The sequence below is a fragment of the Oratosquilla oratoria genome, chromosome 32 (assembly GCF_046742065.1).
Source record: "Oratosquilla oratoria isolate Oo_2021 chromosome 32, ASM4674206v1, whole genome shotgun sequence".
NCBI classification, from domain to species: domain Eukaryota; kingdom Metazoa; phylum Arthropoda; class Malacostraca; order Stomatopoda; family Squillidae; genus Oratosquilla; species Oratosquilla oratoria.
In genome coordinates this window covers 29,710,442-29,736,260 of record NC_134808.1, presented here as the reverse complement: position 1 = coordinate 29,736,260, position 25,819 = coordinate 29,710,442, and the positions used below count along the sequence as shown (strand labels likewise).

Genomic DNA, 25,819 nt, shown 5'->3' with positions numbered 1-25,819 from the left:
TAGAGACAAAATTGAAAGGACCTCTACCAACAAGCATAGTGGGGCATGGTCTATACAACCTCTGTGGGAAAAATAGAACAGAAAAGCAGGGAGGAAGTGTCATGATATTGGCCAAAAGGGGTCTAAATGTGACAAAGATTATTGAAGGCCAAAGCAATGTAGAATTAATTATGATCAAAATTGCTAACAAAAAGATGAAAAGCAGAAAATTTGTAGTAGTGTATGTACCACCAAAAACACGTGTGGTCGGACAGCGAACATTCCAAATTATTGGGAGACACAATGATTGTGCTAAACGAGTTACTGAAAGAAGGTGGAAACAGTAATCATGGGCAATTTTAATGCAAAAGACATAATCTGGGAAGAAATTATAGTTAAAGGGGGAGATTAACTTTGGAGCAACATTCTACTGGACATGACCACCGAATATACCCTAACACAATGGGTTAAGGAAAATACTAGATATAGAAACAACAAGGAACCATCAAAACTAGACTTAATATTAACTTCTGAACCAGATATTGTGAACAAAATGGAGTATAAAACACCAATTAGAAAGTGACCATATACTAATAGTTTGAATTAAAAGAACAGAACAATGTAGACAGGAATGACAAACACAGATAGGGAAGATTAATGTACAACAAAACGGATTTTGTTAAGCTAAGAAAATTTTTCCAAAGCACAAACTGGGATAAATTCTCTAAAGAGGAAACAAAGATGGAAGACAAATGGAACATATTCAAAGAAAAGTACAAGGAAGGAATTAACAAATATGTACCAAAAAAGAAACAAAAAGATATTTACATAATGTGTTGGTTTAACAAAAGGTGTAGTGAGGCTAGAGAAGGGAGAGACAAAGCCTGGAAAAAATGGAAAAAATATAAAAAAAAACATCCAAATGGCAAACATAAATAAAACTTAGGAACTAATATATAAATATACACAGGAAAGAAAAAAGAAATTATGAAAAAGATATTATAGACAAATGTAAGGACCCACTTAAACTCTTTTACAGATAAATGAAAAACTAAAGGATAAACATGAAATAGTGAAATTGCATGAAGGAGATAAAGAATATATAGATGACACAGAGATGGCAGAAGTTATGATCAGACATTTTAGATCTGTTTTTACAATCGAGAGCTCACAATCTTGGAAAGATGGACAACAAGATCACCCACAATGAAAGAAATAAAGGTAACACAAAAAGAAATAAGAGACCAGATAAAAAAACCTAGATGTCAGGAAATCACAAATTGGATACTGAAAGAGTGTATAGATGAACTGACAGATAAACTATACAAGATAATTGACTTCTCACTCAAAGAGGGAAAGGTGCCGCAAGATTGGAAAGATGCAAACATAGTACCAATATATAAAGGAGGAAACAAAGAAGATCCTACAAACTTCAGACTGGTATCCCTTACAAGCACAGTAGCAAAAATATGCGAAAAGGTCATCAGAAACAAATGGACCAAACACTTGGAAGAAAATAAAATAATAAACCCCAAACAATTTGGCTTTAGAAGTGAAGATCATGCACAACAAACCTAATCTGCTTTACTCAAGATTGAGATAATATAAGAAAGAGATGGCTGGGCAGATTGCATATTTTTGGATTTGCAGAAGGCATTCGACAAAGTACCACATAAAAAATTAATAAGAAAAATTGAAATAATAGGAGGAATACAAGGTAAACTGCTGGAATGGATGAAGGATTTCTTAACTGGGAGAAAAATGAGAGTGGTACTTAGAGACAAATATTCGAACTAGGAAGATGTGAAGAGTGGCATCCCACAAGGCTCTGTACTGGCTCCTTTAAAGGTTTGCCATATATATAAATGATATGGATGAAGGAGTAAACTGTTATATGAACTTCTTTGCTGACAATGCCAAATTACTCAAGAGAGTAAGAACAGAAGAAGATTGCATATCGCTACAAGAAGACCTAGACAAAATATGGGAATGGAGTCGGAAAAGTGAGATGAATTTCAACATTAAAAAATGTAGCATAATGGAATTTGGAAAAAGTAAAAATAAGAGTATCGGGACAGTACAAAATTGGAAACAAAGAAGTCAAAAAAGTTGATTCAGAAAGGGACCTGGGAGTAATCATCTCAAGTGACTTGACACCTGATAAACATGTCAATAAATTATTTGGAGAGACTTATAACTTATTGAGGTCAATGAAAGTGGCCTTCGACTACATAGATGAGATGGTTAAAAAAATAGTTGTTACACTGATAAGACCTAAACTAGAATATGCTGCAACACTATGGGCACCTAGCACAAAGAAGAACATAAGAAAGTTAGAAAGAATACAAAGAGCAGCAACAAAGATGGCGCCTACACTGACAAACCTGACATACGAACAAAGATTGGAAAAATTACATCTGTCATCACTGGAACAGAGAAGAGAAAGAGGCAATTTGTTGACCATTTTCAGAATTATGAAAGGGATGGAAATTCTCGACAGAGACGACTTATTAAAGTGGGACAAAAGACAAACAAGAGGACACGAAAAGAAACTAAAGAAAGACAGCTACAGAAGAGACCTGAAAAAGAATAGCTTCTCACATAGAGTGATTGATGTGTGGAACAAACTAAACGGAGAAACACTGAATGCCAAAACTATACACGATTTTAAGAATAAATTGGATGTGAAGAGATACGAAAACAGGTCACTACGAGCATAGCTCTCGTCCCATAAAATACAACTAGGTAAATACAGGTGCCAGGACTGACCACTGTGGTACTCTGCAGGTCATTGCTCTCTATCCTGACATTTCATCCTTAATTACTGTTCTCATGTACCAGTATTTCAGGAAATCCTTTATTCATGCAAGGAGTTTAAGCCCTTCAGTATGTTCCAATTTCCACAAAAGTCTATCTATGGTTACTTTATCAAGTCCTTTCTACAGATCTAAATGTATACAGTCTACCCAACCTTCTTTCTCTCACAGCACATCAGTCACTCTCGAGGAAAAACTTAGAAGATTTGATACATATGATCTTCCACCTCAAAATCTGAACTTATCCAACAAAAAATTTTTGTCCAGGGTACTTAACCAACTCTCTTTTACAATTCTTTCATATAATTAAGCTATCATACTGGTCAGAGATATTGATCTGCAGTTTAGCAGTTTATCCTTACTTCCTTTAGTGTAAATTTATACAATATTAGGTTTTTCCAGTCTTGTCTTACTAACCGTTCCTTCAATGCGTACACAATTAAGTTATGGCTCTTTTTTATTAATCCATTGATCTCAGCATTCCTTAAATATCCAATTTAAGATACCATCAGGTACAGGGTTTTTTCATATTTATACTTTTAACTTGGAAATTCCTTCTCAGTGCTTGTTTGCCATTCACAAATCTGTAGAACAACATTACATTAACCACCTATGCCTCTTTCATAATTTCTTTTCTTTTAATTTTTGTGTATTTCTGCTACTTTTATATTCCTCTTTGGTCTTTTTTGTACTCTTTCCCCATCTCTTGCATACCTCTCTTCTATTTTGCTCTGCTACTTAGCAGCCTTTTTTTTTCTTCTTTTTTTATGAAAACTGATTGAAAATTTATGTTCATGATTTCAGCCTTTGTTATTGTTTTTTCATAAACTTTTCCATCCACTGTCAAGTAAGATATTATGTGTATTTACTTAATTGTAATAGGTGAGATTTGAGCTATGTTCATAGGGTCTTGTTTGTACATCTCCATTCATCAAACTTTGTTTTTTCTTTATGTTGTTTGTCTGCATTTTTTCTTCTGATTTGTTCCACCAAGTGAAGCATTATGTGGAAGGCAATTTCTTAACATCCTTCAAGTCACCTGTTTTTTTTTTTTGTTTTTTTGGGGTGTTCTTTTGATGTTCTTTCATCCATACTAACAAAGCAACTCCTTTGGTTCATCATTTCATTTTTTAACAGTACAGTATTACAAGGTCACAGACACCATACTATGAGAAACAATCCCAGACCATGAATAAGTCTGAGTGTTTTACAGTGCTCTCAATGAACTTGGGATCAAGTTGGTCACTACCATAGTATTGATACACTCTCCTACCATGGTTGCTAGTCACTGCCTCATCACTCCAAAGCATTTGTCTCCATTTCTGTAAATCCCAAGCACTGCATTTCTTAGGAAAATCAATTCTCTTGACTTACTGGCTGTGAATTACAGGTGGCTTCCTCAGAGGCTTGGAACTGCAGTAACCAATATCTTGATACATTAACCTCTGCACTGTATGCAGTGATACTTTGCCAAGAAGTCTGGGATTCCCATTATTAATCTATAGTGCTTAAAGCTTTAGATCCTTATTAACTCGCCTCTCGATAATTTTCAAAGACCTGGATGGACTTTTACATGGCTTACTAGAACAAGGTTCAAGAAGGGGTTTGCAAGCCTTTTCGTTATCATGAAAACACATCACTTGCCTGTACAATGAATGAGCCTATAAGCCCATAACTTCACAGATTTCCCCTATTGTCTTACCTGCTTTGTACATACACACAATATCCATATCATCATCAAGAGCTAATAAGTTTCTCCCCCCCCCCATTAAATACTACAAATGCACATAAAATCCAGTTGCAAAGGAAAATTCCACAAAAACTGGAAGCACAGTTTTGACAAAACCACTCACTACAAATGCCTATTGTCAACTGAGTAGCATGTGCTGTGGGCTTTGAGACATACTAATAGCTTAACCTGTCTTGTTGAAAAAGCATTTGCTTTTCAAAATTTAGATGTGAGATTATACAGGTATTTGCAACTAATCTTTTGGTGCATATTGTATATATATATATATATATATATATATATATATATATATATATATACACACACATATATATATATATACACATACACACATATGTACATATGTATGGGTATGTATATATACTCAGTCTTAAATTTAATAGACCCCAAATTCATGGATTTTGAAGTCCAGTGATTCCAAATAATTTTCTGAGTACCCCCACTAAATGATCACAGCATATTAAGAAACAATTTTCACAATTCTTGGTAAATCTGACATATAATTACAATAATTTTGCTGAAATTATTATATCTATAAGATTGATCTTCCCCCCTTAATTCCATTGAATTGAAGAATGAGTATATGTATTTTCACACTATGGATCTTGCTTCAGGAGGATAAGTGAAGATGAGTTGTCTAATATCTTACATTTCAATTGGCACTTTGACGAGGATTCATCTTCAGAATAGAGAAACATTAATAAGCAATACACAAATATTCACAAGAAAGTGATGTTATTGACAAAGCACAATAGTAGGAAACTACCAACCTCTATACAACTATCAGAGGAACAATGGGAGGACATATGTGTACTGGTGGGTGTTGACCTTTTCGAGTGTTTCAAGACTGGGTGGGGATGGGGAATTGGGAGGCAAAAGCCCAGGAAGGGTTTGAACCTTCATGCCTAAAGGATTGACTAAACAAAAAAGTACAAGTTAGTAGCTTCCCACCACTCTTGTGTTTTGTCAATCAAACTTCTTCTGAATGTTTGTGAAGATTACTGTACTTTTCTGTTCTAAAGATGACTCCTTGTAATTGAAATGTTAGTTAAAATGAAAGATATTGGACACCTCATCTGTGTCTATTCTCCCAAAGCAAGATCTATTATGTGGAAAAATTAGAAGATTATAAGATTAATACTACAAAAATGTTGTCCTGTTCAATTCTGTGTATATCAGAGAGAATATAAATTATATATATATATATATATATATATATATATATATGTATATATAGTAATGCTTTACAAGGGAAAAGGGGACAAGTGTGAGTGTAGTAGTTTCAGAGGGATTTGGGAGTGTAGTTGGGAAGGCTTATGTGAGGGTTTTGATTGAGAGGATTAGGGGAGGAACAGAGGGAGTAATTGGTGAGGAACAGTGTGGGTCTAGGACAGGTAGGGGTCGTGTGGATCAGATTTTTGTGAAAAAGCTTTAGGAAAAGGTAAGGATGCTTTTTGGGCCTTTATGGATTTGAAAAAGGCTTATGACAAGGTACACAGGAAGGCACTGTGGGAAGTATTGCAGATATATGGGATAGGAGGAAAGCTGTGAAGAGCAGTCAAGAGTTTTTACAAGAGTAGTAGAGTGTGTTAGAATTAGAAATGGAGAGAGTGAATGGTTTGAGGTAAAGGTGGGACTTTGCCAGGGATCTGTCATGTCACCTTGGTTGTTCAATTTATACACAGATGGGGTAGTGCAAAAGGTAAATGGGCTGGGGATTGGAAATGGGCCAGGGATTGGAAATGGTTAAAGGAAATGGAGAAAAATGGGAGATAAGCCAGTTGTTGTTTGCTGACAACACTGCACTTGTAGCAGGATCAGAGGAGGGATTAAGGAAGTTAGTGACAGTTTGGGAAGGTGTGCAAAAGAAGGAAGTTGAAGATAAATGTGGGTAAAAATAAGGTGATGAGATGTACAAGGGGAGAAAGTGGCAGCAAATTGGAAGGGAGTATTAAGGGAGAGAGACTGGAGGAAGTGGATAATTTTAGATGCTTAGGTGTAAATGTGATGGGAAAGGGAGGACTGGAGGTGGAGGTAGGGTGTAGATTGAGAGAAACAAGTAAATGCCTTGGGGTATTAAAAAGTGTAATGAGAAATAGGCATTTGGGAATGGATGCTAAGAGACTGTATAAAGGAGTGATTGTGCCAATAGCACTGTATGGTGCAGAAATATGGAACATAAGAGAGGAATAGTTTAAATGTGTTTTGAGATGAAATGCATGAGAAGTATGGTAGGGCTTACTAGGCTGGCTAGTGTGAGAAATGAGGTGGTGAGGAGGAGAGCGGGGTTAGAAAGGGAGTTGGGAGATAGGGTTGATGAAAGAGTATTGGGATGGTTTGGACACATGGAAAGAATGAGTGAAGAAAGATTAGTAAAAGAGGTGTGGAAAGCAGAGGTGGAAGGAGTGAACATGAGGGGGTGACTAAGGATGAGATGGATGGATGAGGTAAAAAGGGCATTGAGAAAGGGGGAATGCCTGTTGAGAAAGGAAGACAGAAGATAGAGGTGAGTGGAGAATGGTTATGTATGGATGATGCTGTAATGCATGGAAGGATGTGGGTGGGGCTAGGGGTGGTGAGGGAGTATATGTGAATGATATTTTGACACAGCCCGAAGGAATTTCTCCCTGTCTTCTCTTTTTCTACGTGAGAGGATGGAAAGGGCGGTCGCCAATTAAATGAAGTGGCCTTACTGTGGATGTGCTGTGTCTTGCTACATTGCTTCTGACCCAGGGCAGTGGGCAAGATACAGGGATGACCTGTCATCCAGGATGAGCCAAGAAAAAAGGGGAGGGAGGGAGGGAGGGGTGGTGAGTGGGAGTGGAGTATGTGAAATGAGTGGGAGTGGAGTATGTGAAATGAGTGGGAGTGGAGTATGTGAAATGAGTGGGAGTGGAGTATGTGAAATGAGTGGGAGTGGAGTATGTGAAATGAGTGGGAGTGGAGTATGTGAAATGAGTGGGAGTGGAGTATGTGAAATGAGTGGGAGTGGAGTATGTGAAATGAGTGGGAGTGGATTTATGCCTTTGACTGCCTATCTTGTAAGGGGGAAAAAGCCATTGGTATATGTATGTATATATGTATATATATATATATATATATATATATATATATATATATGTATATATATTCTCTTTGTCTCTTAAGATGGTCTTAATCTATTTTGTAAGAGTTGAGATGATTTCTCTTAGGAGTGTGTCGTAGTTGTCTCTGAGACAGCTGAGAATGAACTGGCTTTGTCAATTGGACTGTATTTAGGGGCTGGTTTCATTATGTGATTAAATCATTCTTGATGTTGATTGGCTAGTGTCATGTACCTCTCCTCATGTTCATTTTGGCTTGGTAGCACTAGCAAATCGGATGTCTGAATGTTCAAACTTGGGTTCATTTCTTTGATGAATAGGGCTTCTAATATGGGAAGATGAAATGTATTTTGGCATGTTGATATGATGTTCATATTTTCTAACATTTCTCTTGTCAGGGTTGTCTGGTGTTCTTGCCATAAATGATTTTTGGGGCTCCAGATGTGAGATAGTAGTTATGGGGTTTACACACCTTGGTCATTGTCAAATCAACATAAGTTGATGGGAGCTTCACAGTTTCTAATGGTGCAAGTGAATCTATAGACAACATGTGACTGCTGGGTTGGCTCTTTCTTTTTGTAGTAACATGATTAGTTTTCTTACTTTTATAATATATTGTGAGGATTAATCTTTTTTGGAGGATTTACTGGTTTTGCTTTTCTCTTTCCAATTCATTTTAATATTCTTTCTTCTTATTTGTATGCCAATGAGAAGTACACTCTATAGTAGTAAGAGGGAAGGATCAGATATGGGTTATCAGCTTTCCATATGTGACAAGGGGTAAGAAATGTATGTATATGTACATGTACAGTCAGTGCCATCAGAATTGATGCACATAATTTTCTACCCCCGTCACAATATATTTGTGCACAAAACAACAAGAATAGATTTCATATTATATTAGGTACTCTCTAACTTAGTACTTGTTGTAACCTTTATTCTACAAGCAAGACCTGAGGCATCAGGGAACAAAGAGGGTGAGGTTTTTGAGGATGGAAGAAGAGAAGTTAGCCCAGATGTTTTGAAGGGCAGCAACAGGTTCCTGCACAATGGACTTATATCAAAGCCCACAAATTTTCTGTTGGAGAAAGGTCAGGACTGTTGTCTGGCCAGTCCTTTGTATATTCAATTCCCTTAAGATCCAGCCAACCAGTTACCAATTTTGCTATGTGAATAGGTGCACCATCCTGCTGGTACACTTCACTTTGACAAATATCAAAACAGTCCTCAAGATGGTCTGCCAAGAGTTCCAGGTACCTCTGTTTGTTGACTAACTTTCCTTGGAAAGATCACTAGCATTCCAGCACCATGATACCCAAAAGCACCCCTGACCATGATTGAGTCAGGGTGTTTGACAGTCCCCTCACTGTACCTAAAGGAGGAGGAATCTTGACCACTGCATATCCTTATCTTCCCTTCTCAGTTGCTAGTGATGGTAAAGACCATAATGTATTCTTCCACTTGTCCTGATCCCAGGCAAGGTATTTTAGGCAAAAAATGAATTTCATTTTTCTGCACAAAATACAGTGTGATGCTTGAAATTTCTTTGTTGGACTTTCCTCCATTTATCAGGGCAGCAGTACTTACCACTTGGTCCTTCTTCAAGTCCTTTCCCAAGCCCATTACTCAATTGTACAAAGGAACAAGGAAGAAAAAACACATGATTCACCACAAAGGCCCATGGCAACTAATCTACTCAAGGCTACACAATATCAGTTTTGCTTGCCTGGACCCGCCTCTGGTGTGCCAGTTTTTCTTTAGAGGGTGGTCTCTTCCTCACCATCAAAATTGGCATGAGGAATGAAGTGCCAGTTCTGGTGGCACTGACTGTATACATATAAATCCATCAATTTGATAACTTTGTATTAGCATAGTTGCTAATTATTTCAGTTTTATTTTGGCTTATCCCTTATGATTTTATTAACCAAAGGGATGCCCCCCATTTGACTGAAATTTTTACTCATCAAACTCCTGCTCATGTCAGGGTCTGCCTCTATATGAATGAAATGATCTGTTGAGAGCCAGAGGAAAACTGACAAAATACTCCAATATGTTGTAGTGGTTGAAAGTTCCTATGCATTCCATTCCATTTCCTGTAGTGGCCTTGTCATATGACTGAGCAATCACAATGCTGCACCCCAAAGTGAGGGTGAGGAAATATGGAGGTTTTATTTTCAGAAGCTGGGTATTGTTGCTTTGGGGAGAGCAGTGGCACCACATGTATTTATTTATTTACTTAATTTAGGTACCTTCAGGTGCTACTTCCATGAGCTGCCATATATAACTTACCATATCTATATCAGTGAACATTATACCAAAACATTCATATCAGGTCCCTTGAACTTTGCGGTGTCAGTAAATCCAGTGCTTGAAGTCCAGCTTTGTAAAATTTGTTACCGATACAGGAAATTGTTTTTCTTTCACTGCTTCCAACACTTATAATTTTCTTGATAAAGCCTAATGTTTGGTTGACTTTATTATTACTAAGATTTCTTAGAAAATTCTGCTACATTCACAAACTTATTTTTATATATATATATATATATATATATATATATATATATATATATATATATTATATATATATAATTGGTGAAGCATGCCAGGAGATTCTTTCTAAGGTATGCTCTGTTAAAAATGACAGCAAAAGAATTATCAATTAACTTTTTCTGTGAGCTCTCAAGCTTGCGAAAAGTAGATGTTTGGCAGGGGGAGAGGGAGTAAATCAAATTTCCAAAACTCATAGGAAACACAAAAGTTATAATGAGCACAAAAATACAGCACACATCAAACAAAATACAAGAAATTGATACCAAAAAAACCCAGCAAAAAACAAAATACAAGCAGAACAAATTAAATATCAATATGTTTCGCAGATCTTTCTGCATCCTCAGATGAAGTGAAGAAAAAGGAAAAGGGGGCATATTTTAAATGGAATGAAAAGCACAGGGAGAAGTCACTGTTGTAACTGGGTGAGGTCTCCCATATGACCACGGAACATTGGGGGAGGTCACACATATGACCATGGAACACTGGGAGAGATCACAGGTTGGCGGAAAGGGTACTCAGAGAGGTCACTCCTGGGTTCGGAGCCAATCTGCTTCTCAGTCTTTGAGAATGACGTATGGCTGGACATTCTTCCCTTTGGCGGGGAATGGGAGGCCTCTGTGGAGGAGACTCCGATTTCCTGGGGTTGTCCATCTGGTTCCTCTGAACAGGATTCATGCTAAGGAGGATGGCAAAGTCATTTAATTGCTTATTAATGACAGGTTGCAGCTCTTTTCCTTTTTCTTCCCTTCAATTGAGGATGCAGAAAGATCTGCAAAATGTTTTGATATTTAACATGTTCTGCTTGCATTTTGTTTTTTGCTGTATTTTTTGTATTAATTTCTTGTATTTTGTTTGCTGTGTGCTATATTTTTGTGTTCATTATAACTTTTGTGTTTCCTATGAGTTTTGGAAATTTGATTTACTCCCTCTCCCCCTACCAGAAATCTACTTTTCACAAGCTTGAGAGCTCATGGAAAAAGTTAATCAATAATTCTTTTGCTGTTTTTAGCAGAATAAATATTATATATATATATATATATGGTACACAAATAGTAATTAAATGAACATATTTCAGCTGTCCCTGTTGACACATACTTTCCCTGCTATTGTCAAATGCCTCATTCAAATACACAGTAAAGCATCTTTTATCCAACATATTTGGAGTTTATGCCATAACAGTCATAGTTTATTTTTTGTTACCTGGTACTTACTCTTGATGAACTGGTATACCATAATCATAAATACACCCTTATGAGATGGTAAATCTATATATATACAAATAGTGCCTTGTTGAAAATATAGATCACATTTTATATAGGACATTTACAAAGTATGAAATGATAATAAAAATTTTAGAAGTATAATAGGTGTTTTAAGAATGGATAGAATAAGAGACATGGAGTTGAGGGGGGTGTGGGGAATTGTTGGGAGAAGGCTATCCAGTAGAGTAGACCAGTGAATGTTGAAGTGTTGTGGGCTTTCAGAAAGAATGGGTGAAAAATGCCTAGTGAAGTCTGGAAAGAAAAAGTGGAGTAAACTTAAAAGGAAGATATAGTTTAACAGAGCTGGGAGTGTTACTGCTGGACAGGTATTGCATTAGTAACGCTATCAGTAATGCAAGTGCTCAGCTATGATTATTTTATGTCTTAAAATAGGGAATATTAATATTGTAGTTTAGGTATTACTTTATTGAGAATATTTGTTAGAAGTGAATACTTCTCCATTTCATTTTTTTTTTTTTTCCATCAAAATCAGTCTAATGGAAATTAGAATTGGTAACACATTGATGGTATTGCACTACCTGTCCAGCGGTAACATACCCAACTTTGTAATTTGAGACAAATGGATAAGGTGAAAACAGCTTTGGATGCACATGGTATAAATAGGGTATGGAAGAGAATGTTCAAGTTATAGAAATATGTGAGGAGATATTGTAAATGGATGAAAGGATAATGTGACCCAAGTGGATAAATTGTGCATCTACTCCTTAGAAGAGTGAATGTAGAGGGGGTTGCTTTATGATGAAGAGGTCAGAGATAGATGATCCTTAATCCTCACTGTGCCATGATGAAAAGGCAGTGTTAGTAGGTGTCTTGGTTGGGTGGGGACTATAATATTAATACATACAAAAGAATATAAAATTCTTATTTTTTTCTTGCTGAGACGGATATATTGGTAGTGGGGGTTGAAAAGGATGATGCAGTACATTAAGTACATGTAGCACTATAAACTTCTTGTTTACTTCATCATTGAAGCCCTAGAATTAGTCCTTAATACTATATGATTATTCATGTGCATGTAGAGATGAAGGTTGTTTTCATGAGATAATATCAGTCAGCTTAGAAGATGTAGTACACCTAAGAGGCTGAGTAGGGAGGGCAGTGCTGCTGTGCTCACTGCTCATTTTGTGTATTACACTTTGGATAAGAACAATTCATTTATTGCAGATATATTTTGGGCATTTAGACTGAACAATATTTTAGTATCAATATGTGTTATTTATAAAATAGCCATTATTGGTCATTTTGGGTATTTGAGTGTTGGATATGAGGTGCTTTACATTCATTGTCCTAAGTACTATGTAATTAAAAAAAAAATTATATTTCCTTTTTCTTCTTCATAAAAAAAATAGTAATTTGGTAAAAAAAAAAAAAAGCCTTTTTACATTTTATTTTAATTACCTGGAGTTCATTCTAAGTCTCCCAAACCAAGTACAATACCTACCATAACTGACATACATTTCAAATTATGTTTGGAAATCTGATATTCTAACTGAATATCCTGAAGAACAATTGCTTTGTTGGATGAGGCTATTCTATAAATAGTTCACTTGTTTTTGTAAGTTGGAATTTATGTGTAGTTTAGTTCATGCTGTATAGTAGGTTTTGAAATTTGTTGGGTTGGCAAAAATAAATGAAAAATGTTTTTAACATAACCAATCGTCAACACAGTAACTAGTCAGTAATTATGTTTATGTATTTAGTTCTCATTAGCTATGTATACAGTGCTCTACAGTCCTTCTGCATTCTATTGTTTCTAAGTTACTTATATAAAAAAGATCAGTAACAGGATTATATTTCACCATATCATTAAAAAAATAATGTATAATCATTCCCTATTATACTATAACTGCAAACTCACATCTGCTGGTCTTAGTTACACCATTAACATATAGAATCAACAGATCTTACAGCTACCCAAGATTTTTATGTTAGCATTTCCAAAGGTGTGCTGCTTTTACTTGAAATAATCAACATTTTATGTTTTTGCCCTCTGAACTTTACTTTTGTTAATTCTTATATTATTGCTCTTCTGCCTTCTGAGAAAATGAATATCAGAAAATCATTATTACTACCATCTATGTTTCATGATTTGCTATTTACTGTCATACTATCTGTTCTCATTGATTACTGCCATTCATCAGGGTAAATCAGTGTCTGGTAATTGCATCGATTATAAGAATCACTTTGTACCTTCATCACAAGCACTAGTTATGAATTGCATTATGAATGTAGGTAATCCCTTTAATCCTGAGATAAGGTAAATCCTTCGAAAGTAGTATTTTACCACCTAAGGGTCACTTCATTCAATGCTACAGTTTATACCCTGGTCTTCCCTTTCTTTTTGTCTTCCCTATTAATACATGCACTTAATACATGTTATCACTGTAATCTTAAACAGCACTGAATACATTTACACAAAACTAAGTGTATTCAGATGTGGTGGGTGGAATCCTAAATCTATAAATTCTTATTCTTTTCTTGGTACTTTTCAAACTCCTTTTGTGGCTATTATTTGCAAAGTTAACATGTATTGATTAAAACCACTGGGTAGAATTGTTTGGAGTTTTCAAAAAGTCATTTTCACTGAATGTAAATTACTGATGAAACTTACTAAATCACTGTCCATCTACATCCATAACATACAGTAATCCCTCCCATATCCAAACTAACTGGGCCACAAGGTGACTAGATTTTGAGAAGCTGAAAGTGTGCATTGGATCACCCTTCATCACACCAATATGTGGGCAATTCAAACCACTCAGGAGGCCCTCTAAAGATTTGTGGGGCCTTTTTAGGGTGTTTTGATGCTGGTATATTTAGATAATGGCAATTTAAATATAGGAGGGATTATTGGTTACAAATATATAGCAATATTTACTGTGTGTTTTGCATACAGTGCCCACAAAGGTTCATCACACATAAATTATATTTAAAAAAAAACTTGTAACTCATAATCATTCTAACTGGTTAGCATAAATAAGTTCCTTTTCAGTTTGTTGGAAAATCTTAACTACACTATGATATTAACACACAACTGTTACTTCCATTTATATTCTTGACACAATTAATGTTATCACTATATCTACCTCCTATGCAATAATAGTGGTACTTGTAGCAGTTGCAGTAGTAGTAGTATTGAAAGCATATTCTCTTATTTTACCAATTCTTACATTGCTGTGACCATTATAACTCAGCAGCTATGGCTATCTATATATTATATTATATATATATATATATATATATATATATATATATATATATATATATATATATATATATATATAATGTATATATATATACACACAATATATATATATATATATATATATATATATATATATGTATGTATATATATACATACAAAGGAATAGCAGCAGTTTTAGTAACTGTGCTAATTTTTCCATGTTTTTTTTTTTCATTACATCTAGTATTTCTTCAAATGGCACTCATACCTCACAATCTTTTTTTTTATTAGTTATATATATATATATACTAAAGTCTGTAGGGCTCTGCTGCCTCAATGGGCTTTCATTACTCTCACTACAAACACATACATCACAACAAATGCTATTGCTGCTATCACTACCCTCACTATCAAAATGCCCTATCATTCCTAATGCTTTTACAGTTACTCTCATGTATATCACTATGATACACCTCAAGTTGTCATAGTCTAAGTCTTAATTTAATTTTTTATTATACTACCACTGAACCTACACCCATTTTAGACATACTGCATTTCTAAAATTTCTGCCACTCTTTCTAAACTAGAACTATTAAGTTTTATCACTGTTTCTGTCGCCACAATTCTTGACTTTGTCACAATCTGGTGTTGTTTTTTATTTACTGTATCAAACCTGGCCACAATTTGAACAGTTCTATCAATCCAATTGCCTGTATGCCTTGCCTTTGTGTCAGGAAAATTTCTTTCTTATTTACATAGCACATCTACGTGACAACTTCTTTTCCACATTACTGCAAGAAACAAATCTTCAGTGAACAGATTACTGCCTCTGTCATTCATAACTCTTTAAAAGTATCAGTTCCTATTTCTGATACTTGCATCTTCCTACCATATCTCTGCGACACGAGATTCTACTGTAGCTCTTATATCAACACTACTTTCAGATTTCCTCTTCTCTCTAATCTCCTTCCTCCCATATCTCTTTTTCTAGTATCATAATACAGTATTCCTGTTCCCTGTAATGGAAACTGTCTTCTTTTCCTATTATCAATTCTCTTATTCAGTCTATAATACATCTTGCTTACAAATCCTGGTGTGTATATAGCCTGTGTGACAAGAAAATGGGGTTGAGAGAAGGTTGAACCAAGTGTCATCATGGACTGTTTGGTGATAACACTTCCTGCAACATTACCATCACATCCTTTTGACACCTGGCATATTCTTTCCACACCTGAAAGCAGTTGTTACACTGACTCATAAGATTACCTTGATCCCTCAATTTAGGGATGTACCATTGAAGAGTCGCTTTTTGAGCCATTAGCTGCATGAAAATCCTTTCTGTTAGTCCTGTGTATGTGTTGCCCTTTGCTAGTATGCCAAAACCATAACTAATATACTATTGCTAGAATTGTTTCCACTCACACTATCTCTCCAACTATTAGTCTACTATATTCTGGTGACCACTTGCAAACCATGTGCCTCCTTTTCATCTGAGGGACATAGTCAGACGTACTTGGAAGACTGAGGGGGGTATTGATATTTCACCATTATGTTCATAGTATAAATTACAATCATTTTTTTTACCATTCTTAATCTTATCATTTATGTTTTCTTTTATTTTCTCAGTTTTGTAAATATTATCTATCAACAGTTGCATTTAGTGCATATCTTTCATTCATACCAAACATGAAGCAATCCAAGTACTGAAACCAGTTACCTGGATAGTGCTTCTCTAATGCTTGTTTGAGACAAGCACAGTGAGCAAGTGACGTTATTAACCATTCCAGAGAATTGGTTACTACACATTGGATGATTAAATAATTCAGAAAACTAAATTCTAAGAAGCTGTTACTGTCAGTATATATACCCATACACACAATATAAATGCATGTGTATGTGTGTATTTGTGTGTGTAAATTTTATATATATATATATATATATATATACATATATATATATAAATACACACACGCGTACATACATACATACATACACACCCTAGAAGCTGTGGGTCTCCTGCAAGAGTGATTTGAATGTCAAAAGATTGATTGATTTGTGTGGATATGTACGTGTATATATGCGTGCATGTGTGTGTATATCAATATATATATATATATCATATGTACATATACATATATATATATATATATATATAAACATATGTATGTATGTATGTATGTATGTATGTATGTACACTTAGCCCAGGATTTAACAGTCCCCATTTAATGGATTTCAGAAACTGACAAAATCTGGAACTGTGAATATGTTGAATTCATAGTATTTATATTCTATTTATATTATAATTAGTGTACATGTCTTCTTAATTGCCACATTATACAAGTTTTACTTAATGCTGTGTTTGATATCAGACTTATGTTCCCACCCTTTTGTCCATTAAACTGAGGGGTGGGTGTACACATATATGCATACATGATATATATATATATATATATATATATATATATACATATATATATATATATATATATATATATATATATATTATATATATATATATACACACACACACACACACATACCATGGAAACAAGTGATGTGTACCTGTTTGTGGTGGTCTTACAAGATGAACAGCAGAGAGGATCATCTTACTGCTGCCCATTTTCAAATCCAGTCAACCCCCTTCGCTACATCTGGAGGTACCGGTATATCTCTAAGGGGATATTCAGTCTTTGGACTGAGCCCAAGATCTTTCTTTATTAATTTCAACTATATTTCTTCCAGCTCTTCACCTACAGAGAGCTGATAACTGAGGACTACTTCCCTCCTTCTCAGCCAGTCACATTATGCAACACAGAGAAGAGTCCATTGTTTCTTCCCAGAGAGACTTATGGGAGGGGCTGAGGACCAATGATAGCCATTGTGGGGGCTCCAGGTTTCTAAGTGGTGAAACTTGAGGCAAGAATAATCCATATGTGTATGTGTATATATATACATATATATATATATATATATATATATATATTAAAGGTATAAATGGGCAGGTTTTCTCTTAAACTTGTGTCATTAAGTGATAGCTAATTCAGCATGTTGTATTTTCTTTAAGATATTCTCCTTATTTTACAAGATTATTTTAGTCTCTCTATCAAGGTGCGAGATGATTTCTCCAGAGGTGGTCATTTGAGCTGCCATATCAATGGTGTAGATGTGGATTTTGTTATCTCAGTGGAAGAAATGAGTATGCTGGCTTTTTGGTGGTCTGGCCAGTATTTAAGATATACTTACATCATATGTCTTCTTCCTCCTTGTTGCCGATTGGCTAGTTCCAAGGGCTGTGTTCCTTCTCCTGCTTGGTAATGCTTGCACGTCTGATGACACAGTCATCAGACCTGTAAGCATATGAAGAAAGACTAAAGGTACTGGGTCTGCCAATTTTGAAAGATCAAAGAGAAAGGTGACATGATTACAGTGTTCAGGTAATGGAGATAAATTGCATTGATAGAAGAGATCTCATGATTAAAGATGGGAGGGTTTTAAGAGGTCATGGAAGTAAATTAAGAAAGACCACATATTAAAAGGATGTGAAGAAATACAGCTTTCCATATAGATGTACATGTGGAATAGCTTAGGTGATATAGCCCAAGCTCAAACAATCCACAAGTTCAAATCTAGATAAGATAATTGGAAATCAAAGATATAGATTAACTTGTAACCATACATGAATTTGAGTCTAATGTAAGTATGTTAGAAAATTAGAGAATAGGAGATGGGACCCAACAAGCATTACTCCTTTCCTGTAAACTGTTACAATAAGGTAAATACAACTAGGTAAATACACAGACACACACCATATGAGGAAAGACTAAAAGTACTGGGTCTACCAATTTTGAAATATCGAAGGGAAAGAGGTCACATGAGGATCAAGTCACTAAAGGGGATAGATTACATTGATAGAAGAGATCTCTTGATTAAAGATGAGAGGGCTTTAAGAGGTTATGGAAATAGATTAAAAAAGACCATATGTTGCAAAGGATGTGAAGAAATACAGTTTTACATATGGATGTATAAATATGTAGAATAACTTAGGTGATATGCCCCAAGCTCAAACAATACACGAGTTCAAATCTATATATGATAATTGGAAATCAAAGAAAAATATTAAGTTGGAACCATAAATGAATTTGAGACACACACACAACAAAAGCCTCCTCATAATAATAACATTTGTTACCTCATTTTCATTTACTATAAATCTGTAGCCCTACAGTGGCTGGCAATGGTCCTCAGGCATTCCCATAGATCTCACTGGGAAGAAACTTTGTGCTTGTCTGTGTTGTATTCATGTGGGACTGTTTCTAAGTAACTAGCTAATAGTAGCAGGAGGAACATGGGAACAGTCTCCAACTGTCAGCTCTTGTTATGGGAAAATGTGAAGGAAATACTGTTGAAGTCAACTAAAACAAATCTTGGGCCCAATTTGGAGACCAAGTCTCAGTCACTTGTGGCTGTATCTCCAGATGGAGGTACGGGTAATGACATGTTTTGAAGGTGGGAAACAGGTTATTTTCTTTGATATCCATCTTCTAGGACTCCACCGAGTAGGTATCCATTATTGGTCCTTCATATATATGTGTGTGTTCGTGTGTATGTATGTATACAGTAGACTCTCAGTGAACCAGCACCCATGGGCATTGACAGATGCTGGATAACTATGGTTTCTAGTTGCTTGAGAGATACTCTTAAATATAGGCCTGTCATATCATAAATTCAACATCAATATAATGTGAGCTCAAAAATATGTATAACAATGGCACAGTTTATTTACACTTGATAAATAGTGGGCAGTAAGCATGTGGTGTGTGATGTATGAATGATTGCATTACTAACAATGCATTTGAGCAAACTAAGTTTAATTTTATGATTTTTCCACATTACTATTATGTTCCTAAACTTTTTGCAGGTTGTTTGAATACTGGTTAACTGAGAGTGTATTGTATACACATGTGTGTGTTTGTATGTGTGTGTGTCTGTATGTATATATATGTATATATATAAATATGGTATACATATATATATGTACTGTATATATAATATGTGTAATCATTTGGAACTATACACGTGTATGTATATACATTTGTATGTCATATTTATAGATAATCCAAAATCTCTGTAGCCCCCATTGTTCTACTTTTTTCACTGCAACTATTCCTTATAGTTAACTTCATCCTACTGTAGGTTGTACTACCAAGACCTACATATTTCCCTTTTTACGTAACCCTTATATTATATTACTCTTATTGTCATAACTATAACCTTGTGTCCTGTTGGAAGTATATAGTATCCTTTGCCATTTGACCTTCATGCCGGCCCCTTAGTTGTCTGACGCAGCTGTTTTCATCTATAAATTTTTTCACTCACTTTAATTTGCTGATATGCACATTTAGATACCCTATTCCACCTTGTCTCACAATTCAGTACGATTAAGTGTGCAATTTTAGTGTCCGTGTTCACGTGTTGAACATATTGTAATTTTTTAATGAAAAAAACTTTAAAATCATGTATTCTATTTTACTAATCATAGTTGTGTAACCTTGGCGTCAGACAACTTATCGTTTTAGCTTTGTATTGTGGTATTTGCATATGCAGTCATTGTCCTCATACGTTAGGAAAGCAGAGAAGTGGGAGGAAGAGAGGCAGACAATGGAATTGAAAGAGGCTCAAGAAAATCTGTGTAGAAGAGAGGTGATGGAAGATGGGGAAGGTATACATACGAAAAAGGTATCTTACCTTGTACCTTATTCGTGTCTTTTGAAGAATATTTCCCCTTCCTCCTCTTCCTCCCCTCCCTGTTCCTCCTCTTCATTGTCTTTCCTTTTCTTCTTTCCCACTTCCCTATATCTCCAGTCTTTCTCTTGTCCCCATTCCCTATATGATCATATGCACTGTTTTTGAAAGAACTACACAACATATTTCAACATACATTACATTGTTCTCCCTACTCCTAAACATTCCTGAATTACACTCTTGAAGCTACTGTATTTTCTCCTGATAGAAAAGATATAACATAAAATCTACCGAATCAGTCATGCACACTGCAGTGTATAACAACGAGATCAAATTTCCTTTCACAAGCATTTAATTTTCACAAAAAGGTAGTTCTTTCAAGGCTGAAAGACTTCTTCAATCTCAGCCTGATATTGGTAGTATGAAGCCTTTTTGTGACCCAAGAAACTACCAATTTAATAATCATGTTTTCATCTACAATGGGTTTTTATTTACAACTGTGAATATTGTTAACATACTAGCCATTATTATCAACACTAACTGTTTTGATACTTTTTTTCTTATTTCTTTCTCATCATGGTATCAGTTATTGTTCTGACTACCAATCATATCAGTACAAACACTGCTACTATAACCTATGCAAATTTTGTCACATTAACTCTTCCCTTTAACTACTGATATTGTCAAGTTTGTTTCATATCCTTTATAATTATTATTATAATAGTAGTAATAATAATAATAATGAAAATAATAATAGTAATAATAATAATAATAATAATAATGACAATAATAATAATAATGATGATAATGATTAAGATCATACAAAACCAAAAAGTCATCCAACACACTGACCACCACTACGTTTACACTTTCAAGTTGGCTCAAATGTAATCCGAGGACCATGAAGAAAATGCACATGGTGGTCATATGTTGTTCTCAGTTTCTTCCAACTGCTGTCTACCTCAAACAACAGAAACAACTTTTTATTCCCTTAATTACCAATGCCACCAAGTAGCTCTACTGCAGTGCTACACTTCCTCACCATACTAATGAAGTCAAATGTTGTTTCTTGCAGGCGTTACCATACTCCTCTCCTTGACAGTATTCCACAACCTTGTGACGGAGACTCTTCCTCAAGTGTCAGACGCCATGCCTGTTCTAGGTAGCCCTTGGGTCCAACTGGAGGCCTGGATAGTGCTTGGGCAATCTAGATGACCTCCATGTGTTTATCTAGTGCCCACAGCTATCCATGGGGACACTCTATACATTTATTCTTGGTGGTTACAACAAAATACGTAAAGTAAGACCTTAAGATTTTTAGAAAATTGGATGAAAAGAATTATACAACAATAAACGTCAGAATATAAGAAGAAACTTTGACTTAAGACTAGATTAAATAAATAAAGTTGTCCTATATAGAGTGTCCTCTGTCAAGCCCCTGGGGACCTCTTTACATTGTCTAATTCACTATGTTATCTCTTCTCGTGGTACAGGTGTGTGCGTTCTGTTGGTGTTTAAACTTCGCTATTACTCAATATTCTAAGATATAAAAGACGATTTCATTACATATCATAAATTATGCTAATGAAATTACAAACAAGTGTGCTAAATAAAACAGTGTGCTAAATGAATGGCAAGTGCATTTGTGTATAAATAATTCATGATGCTAAATAAACACATAAGTAGGTATGATATAATGAAGTTGATTGTTCAGTGTTGTGCAACCTGAGTGATTAATGTTACATAATACCATCAAAATACGTACTGAAATCGTCCTAAACCTTATTGCTTTTTTGTATGTACATCCCTGTCTTAAACACTAATCTAAATTACAAATGGAAGTAAAAGTGAATAAATTGTAGTGTAATATTTTAAGTTTTTGGTGTTAACTTAATGTTGCAATGGGAAGTACATACATTTGGTGTGCATTAAGAATATCTATATTAAAACACTTGCATACCATAAAATTTCATATATTTCTGCCTCCCTCATTCTTCATTTTCTGATCATTTCCATCCCCTACATTTCATTTTAAACCATTATGACATTTTCATATAATGTAAACACTCCTTATTTTTCTGTGACTGCCCACCTCAACTCCAGTTCTGCCACAGCGTCATTCCTCACATGGACATCCCAAGCTTGCCTTTCAGACTCCACTTCCCGTCCTTGCCAGATAGCAAAAATATATCCCCTGTGACTCATTGAGAACACCAATATAACATTCATTACTTTAAGCATAAATATAAACTAATGTCCCTCACATATTATCCTTAAGCTTTATGGATGTATTGATGTATTTGGTTGCCCATGTATGTACTTAATATTATGTTGAAAACTTTGTAGTCCAAAATGATAAAGGTAGGATGTTGTTTCTTTTTAAGGCAAATAATACCTAATGTATTATCATAACTTCGTAAACTATAAAACTATTTTAATTTAATGATAAATAGAGGTTTCTATACTTATGTCAACAGCTAAAAATAATCATGCCCAACATACCCAATACCACATTAAATACAATCCTAGATACATACTATACATACATAAAAGTGCACACGAGCATACACAATCTAGAAAATTATATAACAAAACAAACTAAAAACATATGCAAACTTAAAACTAGGTATGATAGTTGCAGAAAAAATAAATTGGACTCCAGGAACACAGCTCTTTTTCAGTATACTATAATTAGGTAGAAGGCATTGTGGTGCCTGACTGGAAAAGGACAAATGTGGTGCCAATTCAGAAAGGTGGAAATAAGGAAACACCACTAAATTATAGGCGGCTATCACTGACCAGCTCAATAGTGAAATTATGTGAAAGGATTGTGAAAGATCAATGGACCAAATATTTTGCAAGGATGAACATTCTGAGAGACAGTCAGTTTGGCTTCAGATCTGGAAGATTGTGCGTGTCAAATCTTTTAACCTCTTCAATACAAGTAAAATTCTTGCACACATCAGGTGACTAATGTACAATGCATGACACTACTCATGTTATGAAATATAAAGTCACTGCTGTATTAGTAATAATAAACAGAGAAAGTGATTGAACCAGTTTGCATAATTCAGGGGTCACTCAGCTACAACTACGAAATAAATATAATCAAGACACCAATGCCTGCATCCTCGTATACCCACTAGCGCCTCATGACACCTATGTAGGCATCATCATATCAAAGAAGGTTTTACTCGAGAGTGATGTGAGGCAAGAGAAAGTGGGGTGGGTGGACTATGTGTACCATGACCTAGAGAAGGCATTTGATAAAGTACCTCACAATCAACTTTTGTGGAAATTGGAGCATGTTGGAGAACTGAGAAGCAAACTACTAGGATGGATGCAAGATTTTTTGAAGGAAAGCTACACAAGGAGAGTAGTAAAGGATAAAATGTCAAGATGGAGAGCAGTAATAAGGGAGTTCCACAAGGTTCAGTGCTTGCACCAATAATGTCAGTGACTTGATGGAAAGAACAAGCTATGCCAACATGTTTATAGATGATGCAAAAATCATGAGAAAAGTGAAAAATGAGGAGGACAGTAGACTATTGCAAAGAGATCTAGACACTATTTTTGCATGGAGCCAAGAATGAGAAATGAAATGTATTAAAAAAACATAGTACTGAAATGGGCAGTAGTGGCAAAATACTATCCTTAAACTACTCCTTGGGAAGTGAGCCCATTACAAAAGCAAAAGAGGAGAAATACTTTGTGAGTATTGAAAAAAGACAACCTGTCACCTAACAGACATATCAGCAAAATTGTGGGAGAGTCATAAGGACTACTGCAGAAGTTCCAAGTGGGCATTTCACTATATGGATGAAGAGATGATGAAAAAACTCATTGAAACCCTAATCTGTCCAAGACTGGAATATGCATCAGTAGTATGGTCCCCATAAAGAATGAAAGACACAAGCAAGATCCAGGGAAAACAAAGGGTAGCAACCAATCTGGTCCCAGGCCTGGCAGATAAACAATATGGAGGAAGACTAAAAGCACTGGGTCTACCAACTTTGAAAGATTGACGAGAAAGGTGATATGATCATAGTATTAAGGTCACTGAAAGGGATAGATTGCATTGATAGAAGAAATCTGATTAAAGATGGGAGGGCTTTAAGAGGTCATAGGAGCAAATCAAGAAAGAGCACATGTCTAAAGGATGTGAAGAAATATAGTTTTCCATATAGATGCATAAATACCTGGAATAACTTAGGAAGTGATATAGCCCAAGCCCAAACAGTACAAGAATTCATATCTAAATATAATTGGAAATCAAGGATATAGATTAAGTTGGAAATGTACATGAATAGGAGGCTAGGTAGGATAAATAATTAGAGAATAAGAGACAGAACCCAGTGAGCGTTGCTCGTTTTCCTGTATACTACAGTTAGGTAAATACATACACACACACTTATATATATATATATATATATATATATATATATATATATATATATATATATATATATATAGCTATATATATATATATATATATATACATACATACATATATATATATATATACAAAAAACACTGGGAAAATGAAAAATTGATGGCTGCACATATTCATATATTCAAGATGTCTTCGGAGGTACAATACATACAGAGAACAAGGACAATATATATATACAGAAAAGAAATAAAAGTAACACGGAAAGGTACATTGTGACCTGCTCAACACAGATGATCAGGTTACAAGTCTACCATTGACATCTTTCTTTAATAATAAAACTATCCAATTTATATAATCCCATATGCGTATTAATATTGTTCTCAAAGGTGCTTTTATGAAAGCATGATATAACCTTTGAGACCATAACATGAATATGAGTATGGGATTATACAAAATGGATAATTTTATTATTATAAATGTTGTTGATGGTAGACTTGTAACCTGACCATATGTGTTGGACCTTTCCATGTTCCTATTATTTTCTTTTCTGTATGTATATATTGTCCTTGTTCTCAGTATGTATTGTATTTCTGAAGATGTCTTGAATAAACAAAAACATTTGCTCATCAACTTTTCATTTTCCCAGTGTTTTTTTGCACATGTTGTGAATTATGTACTTATTGTAATTTCATTACATATATATATATATATATATTATATATATATATATATAATATTATATATATAAGTTATATATATGTACAGTGTAAGTATATACATATACATATGTACATATACAAATCTATATATAGATTTGTATTTGTAAATGTATACTTATAATATACTTTATATGTAATGTATAAGTGTACACAAATACATATGTACATACAAATATATATATGTATATATTTACATACATATACCAACAGCGTTTTCCCTCTTACAAGGGAGGTAGATAAAGTAAAAGGCATAAATCCATTCTCACCCATTTCATCCCCACACACTCCACTCCCATTCACCACCTCTCCTTCCCTCTTTT

General features: G+C 34.8%; 1 protein-coding gene across 1 annotated transcript in view; it reads left to right on the top strand.

Annotated features, from left to right (window-relative positions):
* The window catches only part of LOC143017565 (neuronal acetylcholine receptor subunit alpha-7-like), a 407,747-nt gene that overhangs the window by 265,505 nt on the left and 116,423 nt on the right, over positions 1-25,819 (top strand). Inside the window, exon 9 of the mRNA XM_076172352.1 lies at positions 21,463-21,549. Within this exon, the coding sequence (XP_076028467.1) occupies positions 21,463-21,549 (87 nt within the window). The remainder of the gene's footprint in view (positions 1-21,462; positions 21,550-25,819) is intronic.